We start from the raw sequence: 15,792 nt of genomic DNA, 5'->3' as shown, positions 1-15,792 counted from the left end.
GGTGAAATTCAAGCTGTTGGTTTGAACCTATAAAAACCAAAAAGGATTAGAACTTGGTTGCCTGAGAGATTGCCTGTCTTTCCCAATGATATACTGCAACAGCTGAGATCAGCAGTGGTGTGCAGCCTGGAACGCCTTCCATTTAAGACAGAGAGCGGCTAGTAGTACGTTCTCAATGAAGAGTCTTGATCTTGTTTCCCACTTTGTTCTGTCAGAGCCCAAATTTGTTAATCTTCCAAGCAGGTTGTAGAGCCCATTTCCGCCCCCCCCCCCCCCGCCCCTCTTCCCTCCCGTCTGCTTCTGTAAGGTTGCTGAAGAGAGCATAAGCTGAGGAGAAGATGTTTATGGGCAGTCCTTTGTTTATGTTCATGTTGTGATTTTTAATGTATAGCCAGAGTGCCCAAAGCACAAGGTAGGTGACTACAATTGTATTTTTAAAGCTCAAAGTAAATATATAAATACCTCTTTTCTTGACTCCGAAGTACTGAAGATGAAAAATGATTATGATACCTTGGCCTAAGGTATTTGTGGAAACAGGTCCCCAACATTTTTTATCAACTAGCAGATTGGTAGGACACAAAGTTATTTTCTAATAGTTAATTTGATTGGAAGCTATTGTATTAATATCTTTGAAGAAAAAATAACACTTTTAAAAATCTCAGCCAGAAATATTATTTGTCTTAAAAATATAAGAGCTAGTTAAAATAAGCTTTGGTTTATGACAAACGTACTTGAGACTTCATTCTCCCTTGCCTTGCATAACCTGTGTGCAAAATTAATGTAAAATATTTCCAAACCAGAGCAGTAGTGTCTTGCTCCCACCTTGCCTAGGGGTAAATATGCACACAAGATGCATGGTAGTGGAGAATCAGGACCTAGGCTTACAAGAGCTGCAGAGACAGACAGGTTTTGTTTTTTTTCTTACCTTGCTCGTCTAGAAGAATGTTGTCTGGTTTTACATCTCTGGGAAAAGAAATGAGGATGTATGTAAGAAGTTATGCAAATGGAAAAAGCAACTCAAAAGAAAGGCAAAACTATTTCTTGTGACCAACAATTAGGGTAGAAATATAAAATAAAGTACCCTAGTATGAGAGAAATTATTCATGCATGTGCCATCTCTTATATGTGTAATAGATAAATGTTTTTCCTATGCAATCATGCAAAAAAAGAAAAAAGGGGGGGACGACAAAACTCCCAGATCTTGCTCTTGCAAAACTTCTATTGAAATTAATACTGAAAGAGTTGGTGTTTATTGTGAAGAACTTTATAACTTTGAATCAAATACTGGGCCAAATTTATGCTGGGGTAAATTTAGAGTAAATCCACAGATGGCAAAGGACCAGCGCCAGTATAATGAGGGCAGAATTTTAACCAAGGGGTCAGATGGCCAGGTGCAGTTTAAATAGGAGCTGTTTACTGAATACCAACTGTTAATGATGTTGGGATACTCATTAGCATACAATACAATGAGGACAACTCCATCTTAAACTCAAACATAGACTGCAATGGACCTATGCCAGTTTGCACCAGCTGACGATCTGGCCCCTTATTCTCTAATGATCCTGACCATCTCATTTATCGATGTTGGTTTATTTAGATTGTTAGTTTTCAACAGCTGAGACTAACAGATTTTGCTGTTACCTGTGAATAATATGCTGACTTCGTAAATAGTCTAGAGCTAGTGCCATCTCACAAATATAAAGCTTCACTGTTTCCTCCGTGAATTGAACATTTTGCTGTAGATGATACCGTAGATCACCACCTAGGAGTAAATCCACTACCATAAACATGTCTTCTTCGTCCTGAAAAGAGTACCTACAGAAAACAACCACAAGCAAGTAAACAGCATGGCACCTTGCAAATTTCACAGGTGCTACAAAATGAAGGAGCTTTTTTTTAATCCTAATTATATTCTACATGTTAAATGATAACAATCCTATCCTCTCCATTTACCCAAGTAAAGTTACAGGAATATCCTGGCTTCAATATTTACATCATTTTAATTGTGCATGCATGATTCAATATACTGTCTTATATTTTTTAACTCATTACTGCTATGTTCTGTCTGGATGAATTAATTTGCATGCTGCCTTCCTCATTGTGTAACTTACACAGGCTATCCCATGCAAAATTTATGTGAAGGGGCAGCAATACTCATTAATTTTACCCTACTTGCACAGTCCATTGTTATATTCAGGGCACTGTCATTTAACTCCTATATTCTTAACACACTTATTCTTCCTGATACAATCAAAACTGTGCTGGAATAATGAGCAGCAAACCAAATGTAGTTATCTGATAAACCTCCCTGCTATCAGCTCTAATGAGTCACCCACAAAGAATATGCTACTCAGAGCTATTGATAGCCAATCTCCATTACAATTAAAATGTTAGTGCTGATTCTAGCCCCCTGACTGAGCCTCTAGCCACTTCTCTGACATATAGTGTGAAGGACCTATGATGGGCCAGGGAAGACTGTCCTTGCTTGAGCAGTAGCATGAGGTCAATGTGTGCGGTGCTATGCTGCACGCTCTCAAAGGCCACATTGTGGGGGGCATACCTATAATTCTTAGTTGAGCTGGGCAAAATTTTTTGGACAAATTTAGCTGATGAAAAATGCTGTTTCAGGCCAACTAAAACTGTTCACAGATTTGACGCCAATTTGCTAAATACTTTTGGCCCCCAAAAATGTTTTGGGATAGATTCATAAAACCAGAGGAGGACCCTCTTGTTTACCCAATGGCCCTGTGGTTATAGGATAGGAGACAGCTGGGATAGGAGACACCCAGGGTCAAGTCTCCATTCTGTCTGATTCAGAACAGGGAGCTGAACTTTGGTTTCCCACATTTTAGATGAGCGCCTTAACCACTAAGATATGGGATAATCTAGGTGGGGCTCTCAATCTCGCCTGTTGAAGCTGTTCCTCTTTGTATAAAATACTTAAATAGTCATTGGAGCAGGAATTTGAACTTGGATTTCTCACCTCCCAGCTGAGGCTTAGAAAGGGGGAGAGAGAACCTGATGGTTAGGTTGGGTGACTCACCTGGGTTGAGGTGACACCTGGGTTCCAGTCCCTGCTCCAATGAATACTCAGAAAGCCAGTACAGGATCTGCACCATTTATGCAGTGAGACAAATTCTTCTCTAACACCATGTGCAAATCCTTTGAGGTCAACGGAACTACACACAGCATGCATCATGGCAGCCTGCATGTCAACGGGATCATATGTTACAAAAGTTTATTGCTTATGTATTGTTTAAAAAAACCCTCATTATATATAGTATCAGCCAAACAAAATTAAAGGTCCCATCCCATGTGGCGTTCAGTGGGAATAAAGGGCCCTTTGAGTGCATTTAGCACTTTATGGGCGGGGCTGAGCAACTCACAGGATTAGGCCCTAAATTATTTAGTTGAAAATAGTTACCTGAGATTTCTAGGGATTCAGTTTCAGCCTGACCTTAACCAGGCCTTAAGTTTTTGTATCCACAGTTTTGTCAGCAGAAATAATTACAGGCGAAATTTGGCACTCACTTCTTTGAGAGTGCAATTTAGTGCAATTTAAGCCTAAGCCTGAGGTCCACAGCTCCCATTGTTTTCCAGTGGGGTTGAGTGCTTAGCTCTGAAAATCAGACCATTAGACATCCAGTTACCGATCTGTGGCATGATCAGGAAAATGGCCTGAACTGCACCTACGGGGAAGCTAGGCTATGAAAATCTGGCCTCAAGTTTCAACACTTTGCTCTAATGATTTTCACTGCGAGAAACATTGTCAGCCCCTACTAACCATTCACCCAGAGCTACATAGTTCCCTGTTATATTTTATGAATCACTCACCTCATTAACAGGTAAAGTTTGGGACTTTAGTAAAGACACATTTCATTTTAACTTCAGACTCATTCTAAATGCAGATTTTCTGTATTTTTCATAAACTGATTTTTCTCTTTTTTGAAAATGAAGTAAGAGAATACAAGGGCTAATTTAACTCATAGAATGTCAGAGCAGGAGCCTTATATCAGTTACAAAATAGAAAGGTCTTTTTAAAATCTGAAACAATTGGCTTTTGTGAGAAACCCCACCAAACTCTGGACATACCTCAAAAGAATTTCCAGTAGTTGTCTGTGACAACAGTACTACTTAGTGAATTATATGTGGGATTGTGCGATGCATGCATCACAAATTATGCTTCACAAATTTCTGTTCTTATACTGAATGTGTGCTAGAAATGAATGTACAATTCTATTATCTGATAGCGCTAAGAGAAAACACTTACTTTCTTAACAACCTCAGTAGAGCAATTGTTAAAATGGTTTTACAAACTCAGGCCGATTGTCTTGACTATACTGAAGGGACTTACTGAATCTAATCCTAAGGCATTATGCATAGACTTTATTTCGTCATTTTATTTTAGTGCTATTGGGGCTTTTTCAATCTTCGGGAAATTTCACTGCTCATTAACATGGCTGGAGGATTAGCACTGGCTAATAGAGACTGACTCCTTGAAGCACACATCCCTGCCAACTCTATCAATGCAGATTCAGCCTGTCCTGCTATCAGGTTTGTGGATCTTTCCTGAGAAAAAGTGCCCGTCATTCCTGATGTCTTTGTGAGGTCAAACAATATGCAACAGGGATTAATTTTAGACTAACAAACACATTTCATTTGTGACATAAACTTTGGAATCCAACAGGAAATTTGGCACCTATTAGAGAAAACTATGGCACTATCAATATACTTCACTGCATTTTTTATTTTAAAAAATCACCTTATTTACCTGTTACTTTATGAACACAGTCTTCATTTTATCATTACAACACACTTTTCTAAAGAGCAGAGAAGATGTGACTGCATGAGTCTTTAGGTAATTTGAAAAACTGCTGGATTGGAAATATTGGCTATTTGATTCCATTATATTCTCCAGATTTCAAATGAGGAATTGGGGTTTTACAAAAAGCTACTTTATCGTTTGAAATAATATATTATAAACTGTAACAAAGGATGCGTGAAACCATTTGAAAAATATAAAAGCAACTCAAAATTTTAAGCAGCCCAACGCCAATGTTCAGGTTGGATAAGGATGACCCATCTCTCACCCTCTCTTTCTCACTTTCATCCTCTTTCCCAGTATGGCCACATCACCCTCCCTTCTTGTAACCTTCTTACCTGACCCCAGCTTCCTTCCACCAAGCTATATAGATTTGACCTTCCCCACTGTCTGTAAATATGGGCCATGGATCCATTCCTGTATCTTCCAATATTACCTCTTTCCTAATGCTTTCTCTGAATATTCTATCATGGAACTCAGTAAACCTGTTTGTTGGGCCTGGCTGCCAATGAATCTTATGAGCACTCATGCATTAAATGCTCTCTTGGCACAGTGTCTCTGAGCATGCACAATTTGAATTCAGCTTCCAGGGCCCATCAAGGAAGATGACAGACTTACTGAGATTTGCTGATCCCTGCAAAAGAGCATGTGTGGTGGGGAGGCAAGAGCAATTGCAGCAGGGGTAACTTGGATCAGGACCCATTAGAGGATCATGAAGATGGTGGTGGAAGGAATATCAAATATTTTGATAAACTTCAGATAAATATCTGGACTATTCCATGCTCATCAAAAATGAATTTATGATCCTTTGGGGCTTATTGGATCATTTTCTATCATCAGCCAGTAGATTTAGGTTGTGCAAAAGTGAATACCGAAAATAAGTCTGAATTATAAACGAATGCACTTTTAATTGACCAGTTTAACTTTTTATAAAGCATTTTGTTTACAACAAGGCTTTCAATAATTGCCACATGGCTGATAATTTGAATAGACTACTTAAATATGTGTCAAAAGGAGAACACTAGCTAAGGTGATTACATTTGAAATTGCTCAGTATTAATAGCAGTTCAAACTTGATGATGTATCCACTCGCAAAGACTATGCAATGACTGGTTCGCTGCAACAAATACCAATGATTTGACTCTTAATTTTTGCAATTATTTCCTTATAGCACAGCTAAAGTCTAAAAATTGTTTTGATCCATAAAAAGCTTTTGAAGTGTGTCTTTGGATGCTTAGTGTATAGCGTGAGATGTACGGTGCCGCTGGAGCACCTGTATGACCATATTTCATGTAGTCTGGCCACCCGCCTCACAGGCCTCTCTTTGTCATCCTGGCCTCCATTTAGCAAGGTACTTAAACATGTGCCTAACTTAAAGTGCATATTTAAACTGCCTTGATGAACTGGGGCTGCTCTAATAGGGCCTACCTAGCAAAATCTTACTTCTAGCGCTTATGACCCAGAGCAGTCCATTTACCCAGTACGTAGCAAGTGTTTGCAAATCAATTCCTTTAGAATGAAAGATGCCTGAGAGACAAGAACCATGTGTAAAGCCCCATACACTTTTAGCACATTTGTACCATGTTGCTGGCATTATTATTATTTATTGTTATTTATTATTAAGATGGTAAACATAATCTACATCATGGAGAGCTACCAGTTTCTTTTAATTCTTTAAGTTCAAGTTTGTGCCTGATGCAAGGATTACAAAATATAGCACACAATTCATGATGAAAAAGTAAAGAACATGGACAGAATCACAGTGATCAGTATCTCCATACATAAAGTACAATAACGTATGAGCTCTTTAATTAAATACTCTGATTAAATTGTTTGACTGCATCAAAGTTCCTTTGCCAAACTTCACTTTAACATGTTGTATTGCAAAATTATTTTAAATTTAACTCAAAAAGTGTGAGCGGAACAGTTATTTGATTTTCAGATTTGAAAGAAAACTTGTTTACCAATTTAAAAAAAATATTCTAAAGAAATCATGTAAGATAATTCATCAAATGATTTAAAACTGTGCCTTAAAATGTAAACATCTTAGCTATCAGGACAGATTCCCCAAGTTTTCACATAAGCAAGAAATCCAGTGATGATATAGGGACAACTCAGTAGATTTCTTTCATCGCCCCTTGTCAAGTGCAAACTGACTGACTATGAGGGTTACTGTAAGGTGTTTGTGAATACATGCAGTCACCAGAAGTGTACATCAGAAAAGAAGATATTCACCAGAGATTCACCAAGAATACATGTTCAATTTCCTGCAGGATCTCTAATTCTCTAAACACGTTTCGAACCTCATCTCTTTCGATGCATTGTTGTTTGTTCATGTACTTCATAGCATACATCTTCTCCGTATCTCTCTTTTGTACAATACACACCTAGAACCACACACACACAAAAAAAAGTAGATGACAGTGATATACCTTTACTTGATGTTTTATCTGACTATAGCTGTATCATTTGGTGTCTTGGGGCTCAAATATGTGTGGTATTCAGCAAAGTGCTAATTAAACTAGAGGGGATGGGGTGAAAGGAACACTTGGCAAAATCAGGTCCATTTTAATTCAGGTGCTCTTTAGATATTGGCCTGTACAAAGTTATCAGTCCAAATACTTGTGGACTGTAGAAGATGTTTGAATTCTGAACTGGATCTGAATCAGAATTTTAGAACTGACCCTTTATCTTTATAATAGGCCAAATCAGAACCCCACATTCAAACATCCCCGAACTGTGGAGTGATCAAAATCTAGATCTGAATTTTGTTGACATCCTTTAAACTCAATTCCCATCTAGGCACTAGGCACACCCTGTGTACCCATATGACTGCAGCCCTGTGAATGGCACACCTAATGGGTCAGGTATGCCCTTTTATTCATAGAAGTATTTGTTGTTTTATGCCTTAGCTCCTAAAAGCTTCCACCACGGATCAGGGCCCTAGAGTGCTCCAGTCCAGACACCCTTCCTTCGCTGCTGTTGCTTAGTTTTTTTCACCGCTCAGGGATGGGCTTTATGAAATTGCAGACAACTGACAAAGATTCAAATGGTCTATTTAAAAAGAAGGTTCTTTAAGAATAAATTAAAAACAAGATTAAGACATAAGAAATAGACTGTATAACAGATCTAGTCTCATACTTGGAAAGAGTTACAGTAAAGTAACTTACATTTCTAGGGAGCACTTTTTTCCTTTTCTCCCTTGTGATCCATTTGGCCACCAAGCCTATCAGTCCCATGTGGCTTATAGTATTAGGTCTCTTTCACAGTCCTCTTGTGCATTTCTGGTTTCTTTGATATGCCTGTCTTATTATCACAAACATCTCCTTCCCCAGGCCTGGTCTACACTACAAAGATGGATTGACCTAAGTCGACTTGTTTCAACATAGGTTTGTATTATCCAAACCTAAATATGTCTCCCATCAACTTAAGCACAATTACAACCCCCCTTCCCCCCAGCACCCCTGCCAAATGATGCACAGCCAGAGTTGACCTATTTTTATCAGCATAGTGCTAATGTAGACACTGCATCAACTGTGTCAACCCTAATTGTCCTCCAGCAGTTATCCCACAATGCACCATCCCCCATGACAGTGGTCACTCTGGTCACAATTTTGAACTCTACTGCCCAGAGGTCATAGATCCTGGAAGCCTGTCGCAGCCCACCCTCTTTAAAAACCTCAGCATGTTTTTGAAATGCCTTTGCCTGGTTGGCCACCTTGGTGAGCAAACCTTCTAGCCCACCTTTGCGAGCATCTGACCATGCCAGTTCTGCACTGACAGAGAGCTATACTTCGACATTCTCCTGCCTGGAGTAGAGCAGAAGTCCAGGATCTCCTTGGCCTATGGGAAGAAGAGGCTGTGCAAGCCTAGCTAAGGAGCAGCTGAAGGAACATAAATATCTACACGAAGCTTGCACTGGGGATGCTAAACTTTGAGCATGACAGGGATGAGAATCAATGCCAGGTGAAAGCCAAAGAACTTTGGCAGGCCTATCAGAAAGTGAGGGATAGCAACAACAAATCTGGGGCTACCCAGGAGGCCACTTCTACTGTAAACCGTATGCCAAACTTGGTGGGAACTCCACCAGCACGCCGAATGTGACTGTTGACCCTGCGTTAGACCCAGGTATGATAACTCCTGCAGTGCACAGGGAGGAGGATGAAGAGGGGATGGGGGAAGTGGAGGGTGATTCAAAGCCTGCAGCGAGCCAGGAGCTCTTCAGAACTCCACTGTAGTTGAGCCAGTCTCACCAGGCAAGCACAGATAAGCCTGGAGATGGAGGGGAAGGGAGCTCAGGTACATGCACAGATGCATTATTCCTTACAAGCAGTTTGTTTCCCTGTTTAAAAATAGCACCTATCCCATCGGCCCAGTTAGAGAACAAATTCATCAACTTTTGCTTCTTCATTTTACTTTTAAAACCAGCACTGGAAATACAATTAAAGTTAATGCTTTAGAATGCATACTTAGTTGACACTTTAATGAACTACTACGTGTTAGGAAATTAATTCAAAAAAATTTAGTATAGCAGTCCAATTGACACAATCCACAACAGATCACTGCCCTCCTCCGGATAGAGGTAGAATGAAGAGATACAGCTGATGTTCGCTTTTCCATTGTTTGGCCTGTCGCGCTAGACAGGGGCCCCACAATTCTCCCCAGGGGGAGTACTTTGTTTATCTGAAGAGGATGTCTCTCTTATCTTCTTCAACAATCTCTCAACTTTCATGGAAATGCTCTGCAACCCTCTCCCGAACATTTCTAGGGATGGCAACCTTGTGTTTTCCCAGGCGACAGGAGACAGCCCCATGCCACTCTATGGTGAGTTCTGCTGGCACCATTACAATAAGCAAGCGAGCAACATATGGACCAAGGGGCTTTGGGATGCCAGTAGCAGCAATGTTCTCTGGACCTTTGTCACCCTCAGGAGTGAGGTGTTAGTCAAAATCACCACTGCATGTGAAAATATTAGCAATATTTACTACACTTTCCCTATACTCATACCAAGGAGCAGCCAGCATCTAAACCTTCCATGCAACAGTTTCCATGCCCCCATACTACTCTGTACTAACCATGGCTTAAGCTGAAGAGTGATGCTGTAACAAGGTGCTTCAAAGCTAAAGTGACAATTAGCATTTTTTATTAAAGGTTTTTATGGAAATAATGTAAGAGAGTTGTGAGACTTACCTTTCCCTTGCCATTGTGACTGTAAATATAATGCGGTATCTGTATGTTTTAATCAGCAGCCTCTAGCATGGAGGCCTTCAGAGGTGCCCCCTCCATGTCTGCTGAATGCCTGACCCAGAGCGGGGAAGAAGGAAGCAGACCAGGGAGGACATGTTTTCTGATATCTTCCAGTGCTCCACAGCTGCTGACTGTGAACATGGGGATTGGAGGGGCCAAATGGCTAAAATTAGGGTAAGGGCCAGGAATGGAAAGACTGGTTGTTGGAGGAGAGGAAAAGGTCAGAGAAGTAAGGCAGGAAGTGCACCAGGACATTATGGGTTTGCTCAGGCAACAAACACAGATGTTGCAGAACATTTATTGAGCTAAATGCCCAAAGACCGAATACACAGCTGCCTTGCCATTCCATGGAAAACCCTATGATCACTGATCCCTCTACCCCACAACATACCAGGTGCCAGCAGAAGATGAACTCTTATCCCTACCACTCCATGGCAGGGGAAAACAAATAAAACAATGACTAGACTTATTCTGATCTGTGATAACTACAGAATAAGCCAGAAAGCAGAGTCCCCTACTTGTTTTTACCATGAATGAAACATTGTAATATTGAATACGTAAACATGCATGTTTTACTCCGTTTTTATAAGGATGCATCACACTCTTACAGTGCTGCTAAAATGTTTAACTTGTTTATTTGCACTTTAACTTTGTTTCCCATTTATTTGCACACAATAAAGTTTTATTTTTTTGAAATGCAGAGTATATTTACTAGTTTGCACCAAGCAGATTTGCCACATTACAAATCCATAACAGGCACACAAGTTCCCCAAAGCATTGTATAACACAACTATAGCTGACTATTAAAATGAGTTTGTAAAGGACTCCATCAACTGTATAGCTCCACAGCTGGCTCTTTGTGTCTGGCTGTTCAAATTCAGCAAACAGCAGGTCCACCTCAGCCCTCCACTTAGCCAGTAGCCTTTTCCCTTTTGTTTCACAAATATTATGTAATAGAAACACGCAGCAATAACGATAGGACTGTGTGCCTTCCTGAGTTCCAGTGTAGTTAGTAAATATCACCACTGCGCTTTGAGTCTATCAAATGCACATTCAGCAGTCAACCTGAACCTGCTCAGCCAGTAGCTCAATCTTTTCTTGGTTCTGTCAAGGTGGCCAGCGTACAGCTTCCTGAGCCACAGGAGCAAGAGATAGGCTGGGTCCTCCAGATTTACTACTGGCATGTCAACATTGCCAAAGTGAATGTGCCAGTCAAGGAAGAATATCCCTGCTTGCAGCTTTTGGAAGAGTCCTCTGTTCCTAAAGATGCAAGCATCATACACATTCCCTGCCCAGCCCACACTGTTATTATCAGTGAAGCATCCCCAGTGATCCACTAGTGGTTGCAGAACCCTGGAAAAAGTTCCCGTTTCCGTGTATGTACTCACTGGCAAAGTGGAATTGGTGCCAGAATAGGAGTATGCATCCCATCTATTGCCCTACCTCAGTTCGGGAACCCCATTGCTTCAGATCCATCTACTATTTCCTGCACATTGCTGAGAGTCACGGTCCCATGCAGAAGGATATGCTAAATGACTTTGCACACTCAGACGACAATGGCCCCAACTGTGGATTTCCCAGCTCCGAACTGATTCCCCATTGACCAACAGCAATCCAGTATTACAAGCACCCAGAGCATGACTGCCACTCCCTTTAGCAGTGTCAGTGCTGCCCTTACTCTGGTATCGCTGTGTCAGAGAGCTCAGCACACAGATCCAGGAATGTGGCCTTTCACATCCAGAAGTTCTACAGAAATTGCTCATCATCTTCGATCTGCATTACAATGCGATCCCACCACTCAGTGCTCATTTAACAAGTGGAATGAATGCCAGTGTATGAATGCCAGCAGCAACCTGGCATTTTTATTTCTTCATCCATTCATCATCCTCATTGCACTGCTGGTTGTAGTAGTCTCGGAAGTTCCACAGATACAGGAGAATTGTGTGTCCTGTCTTAGCAATAGTCATAAGAATTGAGCTGAGCTGTGCAGGAGCCAAACGTCTGCCAGAGAGATGTCAGAGACTGAAAAGCGGTGGAAATTTTAAAAATGGCATGAAATTATAGCATGGAATAAGCATTATGGGATAGAGAATGTGGGATTGTGGGAACTTGACCCGTAATTCCCCAAAAATTCCTGAGGGAATTGCTGGTATCCCACAAAGCACTGCTAAAATGTCCCACAAGGCTTTGTACCAGATGGTGGTGCAGGGCACACTGGAATACCTACCCATGGTGTATTACATTTTCTATTGATGCAACTACTTGTGATGAGGACATGCAGCACCAATGCAAGCAATCAACTGTGCACATGCCTGAATGACATATAGAAGCTGGCAGCTGTAAGCCAACATAACATATATTGACCAAACTTTGTAGTATAGACATAGATCCAAAGTGGTGTTTCCTGTGGTCTGTCTCCAAATTCGCTGAGGGTTGTATTCAGTTCTGTGGCTAAACAGTTTCATTATTGGTTTTCCTATGTCACTTTTTACCTTAAATATGCTTTTGAAGGTAGAGCCACACAACTAGGGACTTTCTGGCCACATTTGCAACTCCCTCACCCTACTCTCGGGCTGATTGTCTGTTATTAGATCTTTTTTGAGTATGATTAACCTCCTTGTCTGAAGATGTCAATTTACAGACAGCTCATTTTCTGCACTGTCTTTGACTTTAGTAGACATGGCTTATAGAATTCTTAGATTTTCTTCTTGACATTAGCTCTACTCTGTATCAAATGGGAACTGCGGACAGACTGAAACCAATCTGTCACATAGTTTATTACTAGTATTCTGTTCCTTATATTCTGAAAAAGCATAATCATTTAGTTCATATCAGAGAAAGTGATTAAACAATTGATTTGTGTTATATTTATGATGTAATGAAAAACAAAGGGTTAACTGTTAAAACACTACATATATACTGAAACCCCATATTATTTATATCAATCCTCTCCCTTCAGAAGTGAGTTCCTCCACTCGCCAGAAATTCAGTTTAAATGAGTTGTTTGCCAGTCCTGTTTGACTAAAGATTTTGTACACTCAATTCACACTACCACAAAATAAGTTCCAGTTACAATTTTTAACTGACTTGGATCACAGTTGTGATTCTCAGGCTACTTTCAGGATGGAACTACATTTTTGTTGTCAAATATTCTTATGGTTCAGGGTAGATTTTTGTGTTTTCCCTGTCTACCACTGATCATTTACAATGTGTGCTAATGCATTCAAGTGTTAAATATCACAAGGAATAGTGTCTGATCCCCAAAGCCGATTGTCAATGGAGCCTTTCAATTGACTTTATTAGGCCTTGCATCAGACTTGATGTGAATAAACAGTAAATGATGTATAATAGCAATTGGCAGCAATAATATCTCTCTTTAGAGTTCTAAGGTTTTGGATTTAGTTGAAACTTTTTTAAAAACAAAAAACCTTTTACAAATTTAACAAAAGTTACAAAAGAAGTCACTTTTTTTTAGTTTAAAACACTGATCTCAAAGGAAAGTACAGAAAGACACTGATGACGGCTTGTTGACACCACGCAGCTTTTAGCGACAAGGCTTTGTTTCTAAAAGTCAGCGTGTGTAAACGCTCTTTGTAGACACGTTTGCTGACAAAATACTTCCAGCTGCACGAGCGGCGTTAGCTTTGTCGGCAGAAGAGCACTCCTGCCGACAAATCTGCGTTCACAATGCCACTTGCATCGGCAAAACTTTTGTCTTTTGCGGGGCGGCTTTTTTAAGTACCTGTGAAAGACAAAAGTTTTGTCGACAACTTCGCAGTGTAGACATACCCGAAGATACACAAAAAGAAATATCAAATTAAATGAAACCCAAAATGGGTATGTAAGCTGCAAATAGGGTCACCAGATGTCCCGATTTTATAGGGACATTCCCGATTTTTGGGTCTTTTTCTTATATAGGCTCCTATTACCCCCCACACCCTGTCCCGATTTTTCACACTTGCTGTCTGGTCACCCTCGCTGCAAAAGACCTTATTTTTCAGCACTCTACATGGAGTATCCTCACTGACTTGAAAGCACTAGGATTAGATTTCAGAGGAACAGCCGTGTTAGTCTGTATTCGCAAAAAGAAAAGGAGTACTTGTGGCACCTTAGAGTGGCTCACGAAAGCTCATGCTCAAATAAATTGGTTAGTCTCTAAGGTGCCACAAGTACTCCTTTTCTTTTTACTAGGATTAGAGTATTTCTGAAGCAGAATTTGGGAGTGATTTTACCTCAGAAAGCTTCACACATACATCACCTTTCACTCATCAGACTGCAATAATGCATAACCTCTGGATTCTATCAATGAAAATGTCAAATTCCAATTAACCAATTAAACCCATCATTGCCTTGGACATCAAGAGTCACGATGTCTTGTCCTTGATATGTTTATTCAGCAGCAGACATGATGGCAGCAATTGCTGGTATCAAAAGGTTAATTTGTGATTTCCCCCACCAGCACCCTCAAGCACTGTGGAATACAGCAAAATCAGTCAGCTTGATTGTAGATACTGGCTAATTTTTCCTTCTGTGATTCTTCTGTATGCTAATGAAACTCTAATGATCAAGAAGAAAAGGACTACTTGTGGCACCTTAGAGACTAGTACTCCTTTTCTTTTTGCGGATACAGACTAGCACAGCTGCTACTCTGAAACCTGTCTAACGATCAAAGTAACTATTTTAAAATAAGCTAATGAAAATTCTACATATGGTATAATTATGTCTGTCCTCTTTTTTAATTATCAGACATACTTATGATTACAATGCAGTGCACACATTTTCCAAAAAATTAATTTGGCAGCTCATTCATATAGCTCCTCATCTGGAACGGCAGACTAAGACTGACCTCAAGGTGACTTCTCATGTCTCATTAGAAAGAATCAATATCTTCCATTGTTGTATGCAGTGTTGTTATAGCCATGTTGGTCCAGGATATTGGAGACACAAGGTGGGTGATGTAATATTGTTAGAAAGAGAATATTTATATGACATCAAAATCAAACAAGATGAGTTTTATACATGGAGGGGGAAAAAATAAACTAACCCATTCAACTATTCCAAACTTCCAGAATACTTCCATTAATAACAATTTGCAAGTATTAATGGTAGATAATATAAAATTATCATGGACATATTACAGCTAGAAAGAGACAGCATAATGGGTAGTTACTATTAGCTTGGTGAAAATATCCAATTTAAAGATACAAATTGAAATTAGGGGTATTATCTTGCAGTTACCAATATGATTCTTACTGAACAAGAATGTTATGGATTTAAATATGTATACACATACCTAGCTGTTGAAAGGTTTACTGCGAAAAAAGATGTTAAACCAAGATCCCATCTATCTGCTTCCTGTAGCAGCTGGTGGATGTTCAATGTTATCATCACATTATTTCTCTGATTATTATTTCTTTCACTTCCTACCACCACCGTTACTGGTTATATGCATAATGGTAATAAATATTTCCTAAACCTGGACACACATGGCTGCATGATGAAATCTGTCTAACTCTAATCTTATTTTCTGCAATATGATATCTGCTGTTATTAAAGGAAACTGAAGTGGAAAAGCTAGTAGCTAACAGCTGCAACTGACACTCAGTTACTGATAGCTGTTCCTCTTTTCCATTTCTTTAGAAATAGAGGTCATGTTGGCAAAAGATATGAAAGAGATAATAGGCCTCACTCACCGCTGTGTTATTCCATCTTTACACAGCAGT

At 39.9% G+C, this 15,792-nt stretch overlaps 1 protein-coding gene across 2 annotated transcripts in view; it reads right to left on the bottom strand.

Annotated features, from left to right (window-relative positions):
- Positions 1-15,792, bottom strand: part of STK32C (serine/threonine kinase 32C) — a 250,025-nt gene that overhangs the window by 12,859 nt on the left and 221,374 nt on the right. For both annotated transcript variants that reach the window (XM_048856983.2, XM_048856982.2), the window contains exons 3-5: positions 7,058-7,209; positions 1,642-1,815; positions 926-963 (exon numbers count right to left, since the gene is read on the bottom strand). In XM_048856983.2, coding sequence (XP_048712940.1) covers positions 926-963; positions 1,642-1,815; positions 7,058-7,209 — 364 coding nt within the window. The remainder of the gene's footprint in view (positions 1-925; positions 964-1,641; positions 1,816-7,057; positions 7,210-15,792) is intronic.

The sequence above is a fragment of the Caretta caretta genome, chromosome 7 (genome assembly GCF_965140235.1).
Source record: "Caretta caretta isolate rCarCar2 chromosome 7, rCarCar1.hap1, whole genome shotgun sequence".
Lineage (NCBI taxonomy): Eukaryota > Metazoa > Chordata > Testudines > Cheloniidae > Caretta > Caretta caretta.
This window is presented reverse-complemented; position numbering and strand designations above follow the sequence as displayed.